The sequence below is a fragment of the Chenopodium quinoa genome, unplaced genomic scaffold (assembly GCF_001683475.1).
Source record: "Chenopodium quinoa cultivar QQ74 unplaced genomic scaffold, ASM168347v1, whole genome shotgun sequence".
Lineage (NCBI taxonomy): Eukaryota > Viridiplantae > Streptophyta > Magnoliopsida > Caryophyllales > Amaranthaceae > Chenopodium > Chenopodium quinoa.
The window spans coordinates 497,953-509,415 of record NW_018744991.1 but is presented as its reverse complement, the minus strand read 5'-3'; the positions used below and the strand labels follow the sequence as shown (position 1 = coordinate 509,415).

The 11,463-nt window shown below is 30.1% G+C and overlaps 2 protein-coding genes and 1 long non-coding RNA gene across 3 annotated transcripts; 1 reads left to right on the top strand and 2 right to left on the bottom strand.

Annotated features, from left to right (window-relative positions):
- Positions 1-380: 380 nt before the first annotated feature.
- On the bottom strand, positions 381-1,768 carry LOC110706749. Its single transcript, XM_021884705.1, has 2 exons — positions 1,494-1,768; positions 381-1,392 (listed from the first exon to the last, which is right to left on the bottom strand). The coding sequence occupies exons 1-2, from the start codon at positions 1,766-1,768 to the stop codon at positions 381-383; spliced, it is 1,287 nt and encodes a 428-aa protein (XP_021740397.1).
- A 953-nt stretch (positions 1,769-2,721) lies between these two features.
- On the bottom strand, positions 2,722-3,420 carry LOC110706748 (glutathione S-transferase T3-like). The gene has a single exon (XM_021884704.1). The coding sequence runs from the start codon at positions 3,418-3,420 to the stop codon at positions 2,722-2,724; it is 699 nt and encodes a 232-aa protein (XP_021740396.1).
- Positions 3,421-6,069: 2,649 nt separating this feature from the next.
- Positions 6,070-8,248, top strand: LOC110706717. The gene is made up of 2 exons (XR_002508386.1): positions 6,070-6,339; positions 7,880-8,248. It is a non-coding gene; the product is annotated as an uncharacterized LOC110706717 (long non-coding RNA).
- The last annotated feature ends 3,215 nt before the right edge of the window (positions 8,249-11,463 follow it).

Here is an 11,463-nt window from a genome sequence, read left to right as displayed (position 1 = left end):
TCTACAATGGTGAGGTTACTCACCATTCTTTCTCCTAATTTTTTTTATACTACCCCATCATTTATTCTTTCTCACTCTTGTTTTATTTATTATTTTTTAAAACATGTATTACTCTCTATTATTTATTTGTAATTTTTGAACTTACATAATTAATTAAAAAAAAGTTAAACATTGTTAATTTTTTTCTTTTTAATTAGAGCATTTTAAATAGAACAATATTAATAATCACTTATGTATGTAAGTTGTTTCAATTTTTTTTCTAATTTTTGAAATGAAAAGTACAAAAATAATATAATATTTAAATAACATAGCTTATATAGCAAATACATCTATTAAAAATTAAAATACAATGTTCATTAACAACGACTTTGGTCATCTCTTCATTCGTTGCCGAAACGTTCCCATATATGCTCAACCAAGTCATTTTTTAGTGCAATATGGGTCTCCCTATCACGAACATTATTTCTATTTTCCATATAAACATTTAGATTGAGCCTATCCAATCGTCCACTTCTCACGGTAAATGGTTGGTTGTTGTTACCAGTTGGTGATCCAGCTAAATTTTGCGGTTGATCATTGATAAATTCAATTGCATCATAATGCAAATGTCCATCTCGCTCATCTTCAACAATCATATTGTGCATGATAATACAAGCCATTACGATTTTCCATAAAATTTCGGTCGACCATGCTAGACTTGGTTGACGTATTATTGCAAATCGAGCTTGTAACACTCCAAAGGCACGTTCAACGTCCTTTCGATAACTCTCTTGCTTCTTGGTAAATAATTTGTGCTTACCAGTTTGTGGATGTTTGATTGCTGGGATAAATGTTGCCCATTTCGGATAGATACCGTCTGTAAGATAATAACCCATATTGTATGTATTTCCGTTGACATTAAAGGTAACCTCTGGAGCTTTTCCCTCACATATATCAGAGAACACCGGCGACCGTTGGAGGACATTTATATCATTACAAGAACCTGGGGTGCCAAAAAAAGCATGCCATATCCACAAGTCTTGCGAAGCAACAGCCTCCAAGATCACCGTTGTTGTTTTACTTCTACCTTGATACATTCCTTTCCATGCACGCGGAAAATTTTTCCACTCCCAATGCATGCAATCAATGTTGCCCATCATACCAGGAAATCCACGAACATAACTTTCACGGAGGAGTTGTTCAGTATCCATAGTACTCGCTCTCCTCAAGTACTCTGGTCCAAATTGAGCTACGACCCCTTCAACAAAGTGAGCAAGACCTTCTCTTGCAGTACTTAACGCAATTTTAAGATACTCGTCAACTGCATCGGCAGATGTACCGTATGCTAACATTTGAATTGCTGCAGTGCATTTTTGGAGGGTGGATGCACCTAGTCTTCCGGTGGCATCCGACCTTTGTTGAAAGTAAACATCACTTTCGCTTAGTTTATTAACAAAGCATGTGAACACATTCTTACGCATGCGAAACCGTCGACGAAACATATATCAGGGTACAATGGTTGGGGACTAAAGTAATCGTTATATAACTGAATATCAGCATATTCTCGATCTCTTGGTACATACCACCTTTGGTACGTAGGTTCAAGAGTGAAGGGGACCTGGTAAGGTGATGTTACAAAGGGAACAACAGCTATATTGATCGCTTCCTCGATCAATTCATCTTCTTTTCGCCTTTGGGTAATTGATTCATGCCACTCTACATAGTTGTTCACCATGTAATCAAATAACCCTGAATTAGATGAACTAGAAGAATTTGAATCAGAGTTCATTTTGTAATATTTTTTGGTAGAGAGGAAGAGAGAGGTTTTTTTTTTATGTAGAAATAATACTTATATTTATGTATTGAAATATGAAGTGTAGCCCCCTTATTTATAACTTCTAAAATTATTCAAAACAAATAACTAGTAATTATTATGATATATGGGCACACAAGTATAAGAGATATGATTTTTGATAAGGTTTACAGATTTTTTACATTGGTAATTCATTGAATGGATAAACAACTCAAAAAGATTACATTTCTGATAAGGTTTGTAGATTTCTTTTGTATGACAATTCAATGTATGGGTACACATAACAGTAAAAGATGAGATTCTCTGATATTGCTTACAGATTTTCTGTCAACATGTGACATTTCAATGTAGCATTGCATGTCAGTCATATTTTACAACATTTCTCATTATGGAGCTAATTGTATATTATTATTATTATTTACAAGAAATATTTTTTTGGGTAATAAACAAAGAGCATTTAAATTACGCATATTTCGTAGTGGAAATTCCGTCGCTATACAGCCTGTTTCTTGTAGTGGAAATTGTTAAAACAACATAAGTAACATTACATCAATTAAAACTAGAATAATACACATGTAGTTTGACTACCTTAATTGATATTTAAACTAGCCTAGAAGATGTGCAAATTCTTGCTTTAATTTTAGATATATTTCCTTTTCTTCTTCAGATAGAATTGGTTTTGCAAGAAGGACACTAAATAGCTTGAACCTTTTTTCTTCTTGTTTCTTCCGATCTTTGATGGCATCTCGCTCCTTTTGATACTCTAGCATACGTTCTGCTACATCAATTCGCCTTTCATCAACATCTTTGTGTTGACCTTTCATCACATTCATCTCTAATAGGGCTTCGGTAAACAACTCTAAATTTTTAATTTCAGAACTACCCCCTATTTGAATTCCAGAATTGACAATAGATTTACCTTTTCTTTTTTATGCTTTCACCCCGTCGGGACGACGGCGACGAGTAAGAGTTTTTGGACCTTCATCAGTTGGAGTATCTGGTTTTGATCTTTTCGAATTTCCACCATCACTAGAAGGTAAATCCAGGTCTATTGGCTTCCATTTGTCTAACTCTCTCAACATCTCCCAACAACCAATTAAACCAAAGCGTGAATTATTACACGTCCCTCTATATATTTCATGAGATTCGGTCATTTTATCATGAGTGTTGGTACCACTCATATACCTTTTTTTTGCTTCACTATAGCAACCAACCCATGTACTCACATCTTTATTTATTCTTGCCCACCGACTTTTCATAGATCTTAAAGTTCTAGGGCGCATGGTGGCTGGATTTTCTTCTCTGGCTTGATCATAAAGGGATTGTATGTTCCTCCACATTACGGCCAAACTTTGATCTGTTGCCGTCTCTGGATCTTCAACTGAACATTCTACCCAAGCCGAAACGAGCGCATCATCTTCTTTTGCATCCCATTTTTCTGCCCTGACAACAGTGTTGCTCCCGTGGGGAGCTTCAATAACATCATCATCACCTACACCGTCAACATCATCATTACCTTGTTGTGGAACCCTTGGATCATCGGATGGGGTTAAGTTACTGCTTCTTTCTCCCTCAGGAGTTGTTGGACTATTTTGAATTATTTGGTTCACACCATAATGTTGTGACATCAGGAACATAAAATCAGATGGATAATTTTGGGGAATTTGTTGCAAATTTTGGTTTGAAAATTGGTTTGAGAATTGTTGTGTGTAATTTTGGTTTGGAAATTGTTGCAGAAATTGTTGGTTTGGATGCATTGGTTGGTTAGGAATGTTATGAAATAAAATTCTTTGAGCATTTGGATTAGTAGGGTTATTTGGATCAAAATGAAAATTACTTTGGAAATTTGGAGAATTGGAAGATTGGTTATTTGGATTATTTTGAGAGGAACCACTTCCGTAATTAGGATTATTAAGATCCATAATCACAAAATTTTTTTATAATGAAAAATAGAAGGGTGAAATTTTAAGGGTGAAAAACTATATCAATATTAGGCTCTATTTATAGATAAAATTATAAGTATACCGTTGGTGAAATTAATTTTTCGAAATATGTTAAAATGAATTGAAAAATTACCGTTAGAGCAATAATTGCAATATTGAGTGTAAAAGATATAAAGAGCCGTTGCATTCTACAACATCTCAAGCAAATAGCAATACAACTTGTCATATTCATGACAAGTGTCATGTGATAATTGGACTTCAAAAAAAAATCAGACTCCTTTGTTAAAGAAGTCAGCAACTCACAGCAAATGTCAGTCACGCTTCAGAGGTTGCTACCTCTTAGTGAGAGTATGTAATGAGTCACTCATTGCAATGGTAAGCTAGCTCACAAGAGGACAGAGAGAGAGTTATGAGGAGGGTTGCTCCTCACCGATGTGCATGCTCTTATTGCCACAATCTGCTAAATAAAGACGATTGGAAAGTTACGGTGGTTCATGAGTCCCGTGAAAGTAATCATGCAGTTGACTGGTTTGTCAATCGTGGAGTGGCTCAATTAAATAATCTAGTTATTCTAGGTAGTGCTCCTATGGATCTTCATAGGATTATTAGTGAGGATGTGCAAGGTGTGGCTTTCCCACGCTTGTTTCCTCCTTTATTAATTATTTGGTTGTTTTTCTTTTTGCTTGTTTTATTTTCTATGGTTGTTTACCTCATTTGCAAAAAAAAAAAAAAAAAGTAAAAAAAGTAAAAAAAGATTCAAGAGCTATAAAAACAAAAAAAAAAGGAATTAACATCACTTACATAGTTGCCAACAAAAAAAAAACCTCACTTACATATATTGGTGTATACAATATAGTACAATAATAATGATACGCCAGTATGTAAGTCATTATATCATCAATACTATTATTTTAAAATAGGAAATTGGGAGGACACTTGTTTTCTTCCTGTTTTTCCTGTTTTAAAATATTTTTTTTAATTACAAAAAAAATAAAATATCTCTTCCATTCCAATGCCCTAATCATGAAATATATTTGTAGGATTATTATTAGATTTTTTATGTATCTTAAAACAAAAAAATAGCAAAATCAATCTTTTACCAACAAAAAAAAAACATGCCTTTATAAATCAACCCATTCTTATCTATACTACTATTTCAAAACAGGAAAATTTAAAGGAAATTTAGAGTGTCCACGTGTCCTTTTTTATTTTTCATGATTTTTTTTCTTCTTTTTTTTTTTTAATTTTTGTTAAAAAAAATAATTAAAGTTAAAAAAAAAAATCTTTGATGCTATCTTTCTATTTGTTCGGTTTATTCCCCAAACAACGAACCAACAACGCTTCATTCAGTTCTTAGTTTTCAATTAATTTATACATCAAGGGTTGCATTAGTTTTTATTTTTATGAAGTGTTGCATTAGTTTTTTATTTTATATTTTTTAATCAAACTCCCATTTTCGTTAACCATTCAAATCAAAATGCACTTTACTTTCTTCCCTAATTAAATTTCAGTTGTGAATGTAATCACTCTTCCCTTCTTTCTACCCCAAATCATTTTTATTCATCCCCAATTTTTAATAACTAAAGCACTAATTCATTACTCTAATATTAATTACTTTCTTTTTTACAAACAAAATTAGCAAAAAAAGTACAATGCAATTCATGATTTTGTATATATTTTTTAACTTATTTTCAATTTGCTTATTCATTCTAGGTTTATGTCAACTTGTGAAGTTTTTGGTTTGAATTGATATTATTTGTTGAAATATCTTCGCAGCCATCGAGGTTTTTTTTTTTTTTTTTTTTTTTTGGAATAATTTATCAAAATTTTAATCATGTGTCAAAAGCAATATTAAATTGTATGTGTGATCATTCTACTGTTTTTTAAAAAACTGTTTAGTTTGCGTCTTTCCGTTCCTCTCAATCTATATATGTATATATATACTTTTAATTGATTTTTAATGCACTTATTTTTGGGCATTCTACCAGCAGTAGATTTCATTGAACGAAGTAGATATTTATGTTTTTCCTCATTTTGCATCTGAGTCAAAAAGTTTAGTCACTAATTAAGTTTTAATCCATAAAAAAGTTTTTAAATGACAGATATTTTGAAAAATACGAATGGTAGTAGGCATGGCTTTCAATGTTGTTCAAGAGTTGCAATCCAATTTTTTGCTAGGAAAATTCGAATTTAAGGAATTATATTTCATATATATGTTCGTTATTAAAAAATTTCCCCCTATTTTCACTTTTAAAGGTCCGACATACACAATTTGGTCAATCCTCCCATTAAAAAAAATTACAAATAAATATAATCCGTGCATCAATAGGAACTCTAACATGCCACATGTCCTTTTCTTTTATTTTATTTTTAAAATTTTGGCCTTTCAATTTCAGTGTAGCGTCTTTAAAAAATAAATAAATAAATATATAATCTAAGTGAAGCGTTACAATTATTTTTTTTCCCTTTCAGGGGTTACAAGTATTTCTTTTCCTCTATTGTTCTTCATTTGTTTCTTAAATACGGAGTACTCAGTTCATCATTCCATCTCCTATATCTCTAAAAGCCTTCCATAATCATTTTCGCATTTGCTCTGCATATAAGGTTTATAAATTCTCTCTTTCTTTTTCTTTTTTCTTTTTTCTTTTTTTTTTTTTTTTTTTTTTAATTTTTATGTTTTTGTAATGTTTTTGGGAATTTTACTATATTTTCTTATTTGAAGTAGTGGTTTTTTATTTATTTATTTTGGGAACAATTATCTTGCATAGATTGTGGGGAGGTGTTGAATCACCAGCGACCAAATATTGGGTTTTTGCTTTAAAAAATTGGGTTATCATGATCTGTTAAAGTAAATTTGTCACAATAAGATTTGCATTTTTACCAGTTTCAATTTTTGGTTTCAGATCTGAATTAGGGTTGCAGTTTGATTTCACTTATATTCTTTGTGACAAAATCATCACTTCACATTCTTGCCAGCCACCTTGATTTTGAAGTGTTGAAAGTACAAGTATTAAATTGGGTTAGATTCTTACTTATATGTGATAGGATTTTAGGGTAAATTTTCCTTCTCTTTCACCAAATCAATTTTTCTTTCCCGTAGTTAGATTTAAGAGTATTCTTAAATTTTACAGCAATTTATATAAATTTGGCCATTTACAGCAATCAATATGGGTTTCGCCCTTTTTTTTATTTTGCCTGAAAATACAGATATGTTTGTTTGCCATTTTTGGGAACGATTCACTAATCTTGATTTATATGTCGATTTCACATTCAAAGTGGTAAAGGTCAATTTTTTTTTTTTTTTTTTGACGGGAGGTCAATTTATTAATTAACTAGGTTAATCCTGTGCGATGTGCGGTTTTAATAATTTAAAACTTGTATGTGTGTAATATAAATATTTTAAGCAAAACATAATAAAATCGTGATCGGTCCCTTTAGTTAGATTAATTAAGCTAAAAGATATTCTAAGTAACTTCATAGTTATAATAAATTTTTTAAAATGCTAGCATTCGTTTTTTATCATTATAGAAAATTTGAAGAAATAATAAAGAGGGAAAAATAATCCAAATTCTACTATCACTAATAAATTGTGAACTTAGTCATTTTAGTCATAAAAGCTTTTAGAAAAATGTATAATTAATCAATAATTTTCAAACAATAAATTTATCTTGAATAAGAAATAAAAAAGAAAGAAAAAATAGAGAGAATGATGTTACAAATAGTTTAGGAGGGAAATTTTTTTTATAAGAAGGCAACACATATACAGTAGTGATGTCAGCGGTAATTACTTTAGTATTAGTTATAGATCAATATATGGTTCTTTTGACTGTATTTTAAGAACTTAAAGGTCATTAAATTTCTGAATATATATATATATATATATTTTTTTATAATTTAATCTGCATTTTGAGTTTATGAAATTTAAGATTTTGAATTTTCAACACAACAAGGTTATTCTTTTTAATTACTTCTATACCTTTTTTGGGTATCTCTGTTTCTCTCTTTTGCCATGCTATAATTTAATATATCTGCTAATCTTTTTAGTTTGATGAAATGGGTATTGATTATTTTCCATTTAAATGTATATAATACTCCTTATTTCATAAATTTTAGATACTAATTGTAATATCAAAATTGTTTGCAGAATCAAGGGAAAGGCATGCAACAACTCCAATTGACATTATAGCACACAAATCTGTTAACCAATATGAATTACATTAGCCTTCTATTACTTCAATTTAGAGTTGTAATATTAATTTGTCTTCCTAGATATTATCAGTCATACTCTATTATTTAAGTTGTCTGCACTAAATCTAAATACTCTTCCAAAAAAAAAAATTAAATAAATAAAAAAATAAAAAATAAAAAATAAAATCTAAATACTCTAGCCAAGTACTATTTTATTGTATGAATGGAAATAGCCAAATAGGGAATATTTATTTAACTCTGCCAATTTGTCATTGTATATCTATCATTAGTAATGCATAAATATTATGATCAAAATGATCACCAATATTACCCATGCAAAAATAAACGCAAACAATTGCTTCTACATTTATTACCTTGAAATTTCAAAATTTTGATACAAAGTTAACCCGTACATTACGCAGGCTAAAGACTAATTTGAAACAAAAACATTTTTTCAATTCCAATTCCACGATAAATTATTATAATTTGTCTCGTATGATAATTTGATAAATACTTCGTATCTTTTTTCGGAAATAATATGCCGTCTTAAAGTCATTTTCAATTATCTTCACCAAGGAAAAAATAGCTTAAAAGGTTGTACCTAATGTTTTTTGTAGCAGTCAATTTCTCCAGATATGTCCTACCTTCATCACTTCATGCATGCATCTAAATTCTGAACAAGCAATATCTAATAAATTTTCACTTTAAATGACATTCACAGACATAATATGTACGATACATAAATTAAATACTCTACACTCCAAAACAACCAGAAAATTTCACTTCCACAAAGCAAGCTAAGGGACAATGTATAATTTAAACAATAAATACATAAGAAAAAAAATAAAAAATTTTTAATAATAATAATAATAATAATAATAATAATAATAATAATAATAATAATAATAAGCTGATATTTTCCACTATTTATTATTTTAGATATTTGAATAATTCAACCCGTGAACCTTATAATACCACGTGAATTCAATTGCAACTTGCTCTCATTATTTGATTATGTTTGGTAAAGGGGGACAAGACATCTTTATGAAACACTGTTCTAGCTTTATCTTAATTATTATTGGTCAATTAAATTATTTAGCTAGTTAAGTTTTTGTTAATGGCTTCCTAATTACAATATATAAGTATAATAATTGAATTGTTATACTTTCACAACACTCTTATAGTTTTAAGTGCTTAACTAACTAATAATACAATCTTTTAGTTATGAATTAGGTTTAATTATGAGCGCTTGAATACCAAAAGTCCAAAATAATTTGCCATAACTCTAAATGACAATTTAAAAGGATTAATATGTCTTAATTCAAATATTATGAATTATAATTTTAACATATCAAATGCTAATATCATTTGTCCATAACTTTAAACAACAATTTACAAAGACCATAAGGTTTTAATCTAAACTTAAGATTAGCTTACTTACTATCTTGAGAAAAGATAAGGAATATATCATTAATTAGTGTATGATTTTTGTTATTTATAAGTAGCTAATAGAATTTCTTACTCCAATTCATACGAACAAAATTGATTACGTTTACCTGTAATTTAATCACCATCCTTTAAGTATAAATGTATAGAGTAATCATACTCCCTCCGTTTATTTTTTTATAAGCTAGAGGTGGGATTTTCCACTATTCATATGTCATCATTGACTTAATTTTTTTTTTCAATATATAATATATAAATATGATCATATAATATGTTGTTGGAATTGTCATAATATCAAATGTACAAATCTAAATGTAGCTCTTTTTAAAAATAAAAAGAAACAGTATTTAATAATGTTAGTTTAATTATATTATTGCTTGACAAAATATCTTTTCAGAATGCCTGATTTAGTGCTTTGATTGGTACGTACAACCACCATATGTTGATTTTTATTTTCTGTTAAAAGTATCTGTGCAGAAGAGATATTTTAAAGCACTCCCTATCAGACCGTTCTCAAATTTAACCAAATTTCATGTGGTATGATTTCATTCAAATTTGGCTTGAGCCAACCGAAATAAAATCACTTTATAGTTTCCTAAATAGGACACCAACCTAATTAGTAGGATTTACTCTTAATCAGCTAAGCTAAATTAATTCCAAAAGTATTACATTATCAAACTCAAATCAAAATAGAATAATTTCACCTAGCGTAAGTCTCGTAAAGTTTGAGCACAAGACGAACAAGATATCCACAGAAAAGTTTTCATATATAAATTCTTAAGGATGATGATAAATGAGACTCTTAATATTGTTTATAAGAAGATTAAAAAAAATTAACAAATATTAAGCATTATAACACTTAGCAAAGCGTAATTTGTTCACAAACTTTCAATCTGATGCTATTTAATGATACAAGTATATTAAATGTATGTTTAAATGTAACCCTAATAGAAGTTTATAGATAATAATCGTTTTTTTTTTGTAATATATACTACGTAGAAAACATTAGATTATGTTATGAATTTGTTAACTACCCTTGCAAACATTTCAAAATGAGGTCTCGCTAACTAGTCAAATCAGCAAGTCAATGTCAAGGGTGATACACGCCCTCAAAAATTACAACATATGTTATGTGTGTTATAATTTTCAATTTTGGATTTATTTGGATTTTAATTTTGTGTATAATTTATGAGTGCTAGCGTGCTACTGTATACGTTTCTATGGCTGTCGAAATTTTTCAACAGTGTAAAGCCGTCGAAACTATGGATAAATTCGGCAATATTTATGGTCGTTGGAATTTTGCAACGATCAAAGCTGTCGGTGAGCGGTTTGTTGCTTATTAGGTGGTGGCTGTCGTGATTTCCAATGGCTTGTGGCTATCAAAAAAGTGGTAAAAAATTAGCCATTGACAGTTAGACCGTTAGAATAGTAAAAAAAAAACCGACGATTCATAAACCGACGTTCTTTTTCTATTTTCATCGACGGTTTCACGATGTCGGAATTTAACCGTTTTCTTGTTGTATCATGTTACCAATCTACTCATTCTGTAATCTTTAATACCCACAAGATCAATAAAAACCCTATCGTCGATCGTTTGTCGATGTAAACATTACAATGTTAGTAAACCACTTAAATTTGTGTGTGTTTTGCTCCTAGCATTACTTTGTCACATGTGTCATTGTAACAACAAAACAGATATAAAGATATTATACTGCCATCAAAATGCGTAGTGTAAAACTTTGCAAACAATAGGGGTAGTTTTGGGAATGACAGCACTATAAAAGGACCACAGTAGCAAACCAAGAAAAACCATCAAACACTTGACACTTCCACAAACAATTCACCATTTCTTCTTCTTCTATTCTCTCAAAATCACAACTCTTTATTTGAGAAATTTGAGCAAAGTAAATTAAATCAAATGGCAGGAGGAGTAAGAAGGAGCATGATAAACGGAGGAAGTGGGTCATACAGTAGTAGTTCCCCTGGTCGTCCGACCCCAAAAAGAGGTCAAGTTATGGTTCACCTTCAGTTCGTCGATGAATCTTCACCGTTTGATTGATTAGATCTCATCTTTGATATGATCCTCATTCCTCA

Bases quoted from the DNA above. Each gene is read 5' to 3' on its own strand.
- LOC110706749 (XM_021884705.1), bottom strand. From the start codon at position 1,768: ATGAACTCTGATTCAAATTCTTCTAGTTCATCTAATTCAGGGTTATTT. The intron at 1,393-1,493 runs GTACCCTGATAT...CTTTCAACAAAG, and splicing joins TACTTTAGTCCCCAACCATT to GTCGGATGCCACCGGAAGAC.
- LOC110706748 (XM_021884704.1), bottom strand. From the start codon at position 3,420: ATGTCACAACATTATGGTGTGAACCAAATAATTCAAAATAGTCCAACA.